This window comes from Abramis brama (genome assembly GCF_963993115.1).
Source record: "Abramis brama genome assembly, chromosome: 9".
NCBI lineage: Eukaryota > Metazoa > Chordata > Actinopteri > Cypriniformes > Leuciscidae > Abramis > Abramis brama.
The window spans coordinates 40,137,386-40,146,486 of NC_139971.1; the positions used below are offsets into that span (position 1 = coordinate 40,137,386).

Genomic DNA, 9,101 nt, shown 5'->3' on the forward strand with positions numbered 1-9,101 from the left:
TCATTGATGAATGTAGTTAGCTAGTCTCTTTCTTCATTTAAACCCAGTGTTCTGTGGGTTTCCACTTGGTTGGCTATTGATTTTTTTAAATATCATCTATTCAACAGGGAACAGTAGTTGCCAGGGCTTGTGTCTGAATGGAGGACACTGTAAGGTAAGATCCGATTCACTCGATAAGCTTACTTGCACATTGAGGATGTGAAGTTACTTTGATATTTAACCATTTCTCTTTGTGTGACGTGTGCAGGACTCCCAGTGTGTGTGTTTGCCGGGATTCTCTGGGAAACTGTGCCAGACAGCAGTAAACGCCTGTGACAGCAATCCTTGTGTAAATGGAGGGCAGTGTGTCGAGCGTCAGGATGGCCGAGGCATGTTGTGCAGTTGCCCGCTGGGATATTCTGGCTCCTACTGTGAGGTCAGAGATTATTACGGTTTGGTGTATTTTAACAGTGCCCACAAGTCTTTTTCTTAACCACAAGTTTCCGAGGTTGATTCAGCTCGAATCAGCAGTGTTTCTCTACCCTGTGCCTAGATGCACACCAACACTACACATTTTCAAACTCTTCCAAATCAAACATAAAGTGATTCAGCTCAACACATCGTTAATAGAGATTTAAAGACCAGAAATAGATATAGAAAATAGAATAGAATTGGTCAGATAAGTACACATCCAAAATGTTAAATGCCTCCAGAAACAGGGTTGGGAAAAACTGGTGTCAAGTCTGTGTGAACCGGAAGTCTCTACTGACTTTACTTCAGTAATATATTGAATGAGACAAAATATGAAAATATGAATAATATGAATTTTTTTGACGCTTTCATTTTTTTGGGTAAAATTTCTTCTAAATATAGAGATTTAAGATTAAAGTGTTAAATTATCTGAATCTGAAAAACAAACAAAACAAAAAAGAAAATAGGCTTCATACACTTGACTGAAATTGAGAAACATTGGTTACATTTCTTCTTTCAGCGCCGCTGACGACATTTTCCATTATTTATGACACAACGCTTCCTCACCGTTGACAGAATTTTTAGACAATCCATGTTTTCACTGTTATATGGTAGGGGGCGGTGTTACACATCTTCTGAAAGAGTACAGAATCTCCAGATCAAAACATAGGTGAAGAAGAAGCAGAAACAAGCGATAAAAGCATTGCTGATACACATGTAAAATAACACAATCATCAACATTAAACGGCATATAAATCAAAACTGCCGAATGTTACTGAATGAAATGTCGACAGGACTGTTAAGCTTTGAGTGTGTTGATGGACTCGATCGGCTCCATCTGTGTTTTGATCATCGTTCTGAATCCAATCCAGGCGTAGTCTTTGACAAAAACACGATTTTCTCAGCTTTTTGTTAAATATTTTGCTTTTTTTTAATGAAACTTACCCACATTCAAGTGTTGATAAAAGAATGCATGAATCTAGAATAAAAAGCACATGCTCTGTTCTTTCTTGTTCAGATATTCATACAACAAAATATTCTGGGGTCCATGAAAATTATTATTTATTTTTTTAAACGCTGGTGGGAAAAGTTAAATGACAGGATCTGACTAAATATTCACACATAAACGTGACTCGAGACATGACAAATGAAAACAATGTGTTTTAAAATCAGATCAAAATATAAAACGTATTTGATATCCTCCAAATGCATCTAATCGTAGTCTGAAGCAAAAAAAAAAAAAAAAAGGATACACATCATCATACACTACGTGTATTTTCAGCAAAATCGGTCTGCTATCTGCCCAAAATCTGCAGACTGGTAGTGTACTTCTGACAACTAGCACTGACCCATCTACACCGCAAATCAAGGCAAAAATCATATAGTGTATTCCAGCCTTTACGGTTTTTGAATGTTTGATATTCAAAATGTAATTGACAGAGATGATGCCTCTGTATATTTGCATGCTTATTATTTCTTGCATACATAATAAATTATACATGTTTGATCTCCTATTTAACCACCTTCATAGGCTGAAAATGCAAATCTAGTTTGTAAAGTTGTGACTGTATTTTAGGCGGAGCTGGATCTGTGTAATCCCAACCCCTGCCCGGAGGGGGTGCCATGCCGCAGTACAGGAGGAGGCTACAAGTGTGCCTGTCCTGAGGGTTACTTTGGAAACGAGTGCCTGAGCCTGAAGGATCCATGTTATGAACCCCATTGCCAAGGTTAGAGGGATAAACAGTCACATAAAGCAGTTCTTTAGCATGTGAAATGATGTTGACCTAATCTTTCTTGCTGTTCAGGAGCCGTGTCAGAGCCAGGGGTGAGCGGGTTCAGTCTTTATATGGTGTTGGTGGGTGTGTTTGCCCTGCTTGTATCAGGCAGCTGCTCTGTGTGTGCATTACTACTGTCCCGTCTGCACCACCGCCATCGGACCAAAGAGCAGCTGCGCACCTCAGCGCCCGAAGACAACGCCATTAACAACCAGCGGCTCTGCACTCTCATCCGTAACCTGGACCACAGCGCGGCTCTGCTGCCTCCTGCCCAAACAGTGCCCACCTCTGTGCCCACGCCAGTGCTCTGCAGCGAAGAGATCGAGCTCACCCTTCCTCCATCACCTGCACCCTCTCCAGCTCTCAAACCAGCGCACGGACCCAAGACGGACATCTGCAACCGCCAGCGCGAGAAACTCAACCGCTTCCACTATGCAGAAAACCAGGAGCTGGAGGTGTGACTGACTGCACTTTGACCACTGGGGGAATAAATGACTTGTGTTGTGGTGAACCTCTGCTCGTGAACCTTGACCTCTGAGCTTTGCATTATAGAGATCTGATCTCAACTGAAGAAACTCTATTGACAGACAGAGTCCAAAATTTTAATTTGCTGTCTTGCCAATGATGGTTGTATTAAAGGCACACTATGAAAGATTTTTGGATTCAAATATCACCTAGAACAACATTATATATTTTGTTGATTTGTGTACTTACATTATCCCAAATGTTTCTTAGAATGTTTAAATCCAGAGAAATTAGAAAACTAATCATCGTTATACAGCTCAAACACATCTCGTTTTCTTGATATACCACGAGTACCATGCTTTACCATGCCTAATAGTCCAATCAAGTCACCTTTATTTATATAGATTGTATCAAAGCAGCTTTACAGTGAGAACATGAAAATAATACAACAGTTTGTATTATCATCGTCCACCTTAAGTAAGGCAGATCAGTAATATTGTTGAATATTAAATGTCCCCAACTAAGCAAGCCAAAATCCAAGGCAACAGATTATATTGATCTTGCTTACTGCAGTGAGCAACAAGTGTCTCATATAGTAGCAGTTATAGCACAGAGTAGCATTATAACAACTTTCAACACACTCAAATGTATCTAATATGATAAAACAGCGCTGCGTTACCCCACAGAGATTCCCTGATACAATTGTAAAGCGCTTTGGGTGTACAGTAGTACATATGAAAGCGCTATATAAATGCCTCATTCATTCATTCATTCATTCATTCAAATACACATAAGAAGAATCCGCAATTGCTCCAGCGGCCTCGATCCGCTCCAACGGCTTTCGTTAACTTCTTTAATACATTACTGGTCATCCATGAATATGATTTCTGCCCGAGTCCATCGTATTCTCCACCGGCTGTAGAGGTGAAGTTGCCTAGAAATCTAGACGCACCCTAGCGGCAGCAACATTTATTTTGCAGTCAGGGTAGTCTAGCAACTCTCCGTTGACTTTGGAAAAACCAAACTCTAGTCAGGCCAATCAAATCGTGTATAGAGTCGGTGGGCGGGCTTAACATAATGACGACAGAGTTGCGACGGTTCCCTGCTACTTGAAAACAAAGAACGGCTGCTGCTGGAGAACAGTCTTTCGAATCGGCTTTGGCCGCGACTCTGGAGGACTTGGAGTTAAGCTTTTCTTTGAGAAAAGAGCAAAGAATGGCACTTAAGTCATTCTTAAAAAAGGAAGATGTGTTCGTAGTTTTGCCGATCAGATACGGCAAAAGTTTAATCTATCAACTAGCTCCGCTAGTGGGAAATCGCTCTGGTTGGTTGTAGCCCTATCCTATTGCATGCAGAGGGAATTTGAAAGACAGCCGTTTATCCCGCCCCTCGGATTGAGCCGTGTCAATGGCGAGTTTCCAGACCTAACATCTTGATGTAGGTCTGGCTTGCCAGGCTAGAGGTGAAGACTACAACTTCCATGATTCTGCGAAATCAAGGTATCAAGCTACGCCTTTGTTTTGAATAAACGACCTCTAGTGGTGAAAAGTTACATAGTGTGCCTTTAAGAACATTTAACAGCCATTTAACATTCATCATCTGATAAATGAGATGATAAATCAGATGAGACCATGAAACTGCGCCGTTACAAAAATGTGAGGAATATTATCCCACGTACAATATGACACCATATCAAATTCTGTATCGGTCATGTCATTTACATCAGCGAGGATCAGATTTTCATTCTTACTAATCGATTTTCAACCATCAATTTTACAGTTCCTGATAATGTTACCAGCCAACTGGTGAGTAAATCCATTTTATTTATCATATTTCATGCTTGGCGAGAGTTAATTTTGGACCCTGTCAGGTCAGAAATGAGTTTGGAAGAAAGAGCAAGAAGTGTTTTTAAAGGCCAGTAATTCAGCTTCTTTGAATCCTGGATATTTAAGTGTGTTTTATTGTGTTTACACTTGTGCCCTATATATCTGTACACATTTGTTTTGATTGTAAGTGTGTGTTTGTGAGCGTGTAAGTGTATATGTATGACTGTGTTTGCGAACGATTCACCATAAATTCCCACGAAGCCATGCACATCATCACAACTCCCTGGGCCTCATTTATAAAACATGCGTACGTCTTTGACGTGGAAAAGTGCTCGGATCAAGCGTACACACTTTTCCTTGTAGGTATTTGGAAAAGCAATTCTCACCACTCTCTATTCTCAAGTAAAGCATTTGGACATTGACTGGCTCTCTTTTATATGCTAATAACATTAAAGGGATATTTCACCACTGGAAAGATGAATGTGTATTTAAATTGGGTCATTTATGTAGTAGAAATGTAAAATTATTTTAGAAGTTGGTGCCTTCTAGACTGAGAAAAGCCAGAAAATGTATTTTTGGCTCATGTGGATGAAAGACAACAACTCCCAGAATGCACTTGCTTTGCTGCCCTATGAGGCCAAGCCACGCCTACCGGTTACAGAGGGCAGTATCGGAAGAAATTATACAACTAGGATACTAGAAAACTGAAACTGAAAAGACGGCGTTTTATCGTGAGATCCCCCTATGGGCGGGTTGAACACATGCGGGACGAGCTCCTCCTACTGGCTGGAGTCTCTCGCCTCTGGACAAATAAGCCTGAAAATTAAGATTTTTGCGTCATCTGAGATTTTTTTCCAGAAACACAATACAGAAATCTCTCGTCTCAGGGGGACATCAGGGAGGGAAGCACGGTCACTCCAAAATACTACCGGGTTTCTACTGATACAAAGCTTAATGCTAATCGGTGAAGTATCCCTTTAATTAGGCGTTTACAAGGTGGAGATCTGAAACTATTCGGCTGCACAATTTCAATTTTGAAATTTCTGGACAGAAAGGCGTACGGATGAATCACACGTAGGCATATTTGAGAAATGATCGTAAGCTCAAATGTAGGACAGTTTCTACGCAACATTGTATAAATGAGGCCCCTGACTTTTTTGATACTTGCGTAAAAACAGTATATTTGTGTCCATGATTGACATATAAAGGAATTATGGAGAAAATAGCAGCACCGACTGAAAAAGTGCCAGGTGACATCCTTAAAAATCTTGTTAATTATTGCCTGTCATGTTGGAGATGTACAAGATGTATGATTTTTATAATACTTGGATGTATATAGAGCCATTGTACATATTTTGTACATATAAATTTTTGCCATTTTTGTACTCTGACTCCTTTCAAAATGTCGCCATTTTAATTTCCTGTTTTCACTCGTTCCACTCAGCTGGTATTTGCAAGATGGAATTGTAATTAAAGTGCATTTATCAATCAAAGCACGTGTTTGTGTGCATTACATTAGCGGTATTGCAGCACATTTGGTATATCAGGGTGTGTGTGTGTGTGTGTTCGGTAATATTGTTCTGTATTACTGACTCTTCCTTACTGTCTAATTGCCATTTGGTAAGCTGTGTGAAGTGAATAAAGGACATTTGTTCACAGAGCGTCCTGCTCCTAACAGCAGTTTACTGTACGTGTCAGTGTTGACTTTCATGTTCACTATCACAAATAATATTACAGCATGTTCATTATTAATCATATTACAATCATTTCATTTTGTGGGCAGACTTATTTGTGTTTATTTTATAGCTACTCAGCGTTAGTAAGTTTGATTCATTTTCGATTCACAGATCAATCATCAGTCAAATGTGCTCCTCATGCAGAATTTTACACAGAGGTATATAAAGGACAATATTTACAAGTTAAAATCAGTGTTGGGAGTAATGCATTACTAAGTAATTATTGTAATTTAATTACTTTTCCCTTAAAAAAAATTAATGGATTACTCATAATTTTTCTGTAATTTAATTTCAGTAATTGCATTAAATACTGCATTTTTTTTTTTTGATGCACTCTAAAGTGAAAACCTCTATAAAGAAATAAAAAAATTTCATTGTTCTGACTATGTATAGGACACAGTAGATTCTGAATCCTCCTGTTTATTTTTTAGCAGATGATTTTTTACAGAGTTGACAGGTTTGAATATAGTGATTTTTAGACTAATAATCAAGAATGGATCATGAACCGTTTTCACCCTTAGCTCAAGTTCATTAATCTACAAATGATGGTTATTATACAAACACATGTATACAACACAAGTCAATGGAGATCCTCACAAGCAGCTTCAGAAGACTTGGAGTAGCACATGACTTGAATGGACTGCTTTCATGCTGATGTGCTTTGATTCATGCTGTGCTGCTTTTTTGGCCAATTTTGGAATTTTAATGATTCTGACAATTATGAAATTTCTAAAATTGGCCACAAAAAAAAGCAGCACAGCGTGAATCAGAGCACCAGCATCATGAATAAAATCATGAACATTCTTAGAACTTCTCCTTTTGAGATCCACTGAAGTCATGCAGGTTTGGAATGACAATGACGGGGGAAATTATGGAAATGTATTTATAAATTTTTTGGTGAACTATTTAAAAAAATAAAATTAATTGGCTGTTTAAAAGGAAAGATAAACTTATGGGAGCATGATTGATTGGCTTGTTAGTCACAGAATACAATTTTTATTATTATTAAATCAATGACAGATTTAAGTCATGATGACGTACTTGTACTTTTATGTCCACGTGATTTTGTAATGGCGTAAAACTTTTTTTTTTTTTATTAGAAATGTAACTACAAGTTTTGGGGTTTAACAGATTTCAAGGAAAGTACAGATTCCCCAAAATAATACTTATAATTGTTACTTATTATAAGTAGCCTACAGTTGTGAAGGACTACTAAAATACTTTGATTATACATTTAATTTTAGTCGCAACATTTTAGTTGTTCATCCCTATTTTTATATTTCACAAAATCAACCTAACTCTAATGCATACAGTAGGAACGTAACTACAAATGTTTTGCAAATCGGTCCAAAATAGTGATTCACTAACATCACTCCTTATCTAGAACGATGATAGAGATATAAAGTGTGAACTGATGTGCATTATAGGGAAAGTGAGTCAGAGGTCAGCAGAGAGTGAGCGTGCCGTATGACAAATGTGACCTTTGACCTCTACAGAGAGGGAATGGGCGGATATAACTCTTGCCTTCCTGTTCCCACCCGTCCGTGAGGAAATGTAGGATGTTCAGTCCTCTTAAAACACATAAATGAGCCGTGTCACACACACACACACTGACAGTGATGAAGTCGGGACCCCCTCCCTCACACACCTGCTGGGTCTCAGGATACACAACCCTCCTCTCATTCACAGCATTGTGCTCGAGACCAGCAGGTCAGCTTCTCAATTAGTCGTTTTCCTGTCTTAGCTGCCATTTGTCTTTAACAGGGTGAAGTGAAGTCTCGATGACAGTGAGGTGTTCGGTTATAGGACAATCATGAGGCCAGTCACATTTACAAATGCTGGATAGTATTCAGGGTTTGAAATGCGAGTTTAACCATGACATATAACAGGAGTTGCAGCTGAACAAGAAGCTCCACATCTTTAAAACTCAAATCTGTTGTTTTCTATGTAACAATGCAACACTCAAAAGGTGCTTCAAAACCAATGGCCCACAGAATTTAAGGTTCTGGGAAGGTAGGCTACTTTATGGCAGTGGCTATCAGAGTCGGGGGTAATACATACATTACAACATAATCAGATTCATTTTTGTAAAGTAACTAAAGTAATGCATTAGTTGCAAAGTTACCTTTTCAAATAAGTAACGCAAGTTACGTTGTTTTGTGTTGACTGCTGTCCCGATGTAGAGAAATCAGGAGTGAGAGCAGAGGTGTTGTGTGTGAACATCATGATTATTATGGATTTACACTAATTTACTCATCTCACTTACACAAACACAGATTCAATATTCCTCAAAATGAATAAAAACAGTGAAATGCAAATAATATCAGAATATTATGCAAATGCTCAGAATATTCTGCAATAGTTAAATGTTAAATTACACAAATATACTTTCCCATAATACTGAGACATGTTTTTAAGTAAAAACCATCCATCGATAACTGATTGAATCGTTTAAAGTTAAAATCAGTGAGGAAAAGAGGAGGTTGATGTCAGCTGAAAAGGAAACTGTCCTCAGAGGCAAAACACGTTTTTCTGTTGAATAATTGACAAAAAGACCAGGAAAACGCATTAAAAACATTAAGAGGGTCAATTCTGATTTCATTATGACTTTAAAACTGTCGTTCAAAGCAAGATGCGATGCAACAGAACAGTCAAACCCGTGAAGGTGTAGTTTCTGTCAGCGAGTCTGTATTTATTTCAGTCACACAGCGACATCTGGTGGTTGTCTGAGGCATTTCAACCTCCACACACTATAACATCATCAGATAACCAAATTTGTCATGGCATGAAACTTCAAGTTTAATATGTACTGAAGACTCATAGCATTACACATGAGTTGGGTATATCAT

General features: G+C 38.5%; 1 protein-coding gene across 2 annotated transcripts in view; it reads left to right on the forward strand.

Annotated features, from left to right (window-relative positions):
- LOC311089237 (uncharacterized protein) overlaps positions 1 to 6,448 on the forward strand; it is a 70,309-nt gene extending 63,861 nt beyond the window's left edge. For both annotated transcript variants that reach the window (XM_084123790.1, XM_084123791.1), the window contains exons 11-14: positions 108 to 154; positions 248 to 415; positions 2,027 to 2,177; positions 2,256 to 6,448. In XM_084123790.1, the coding sequence (XP_083979916.1) occupies positions 108 to 154; positions 248 to 415; positions 2,027 to 2,177; positions 2,256 to 2,686 (797 nt within the window). In that variant the 3' untranslated portion in view covers positions 2,687 to 6,448. The remainder of the gene's footprint in view (positions 1 to 107; positions 155 to 247; positions 416 to 2,026; positions 2,178 to 2,255) is intronic.
- Positions 6,449 to 9,101: the final 2,653 nt, after the last annotated feature.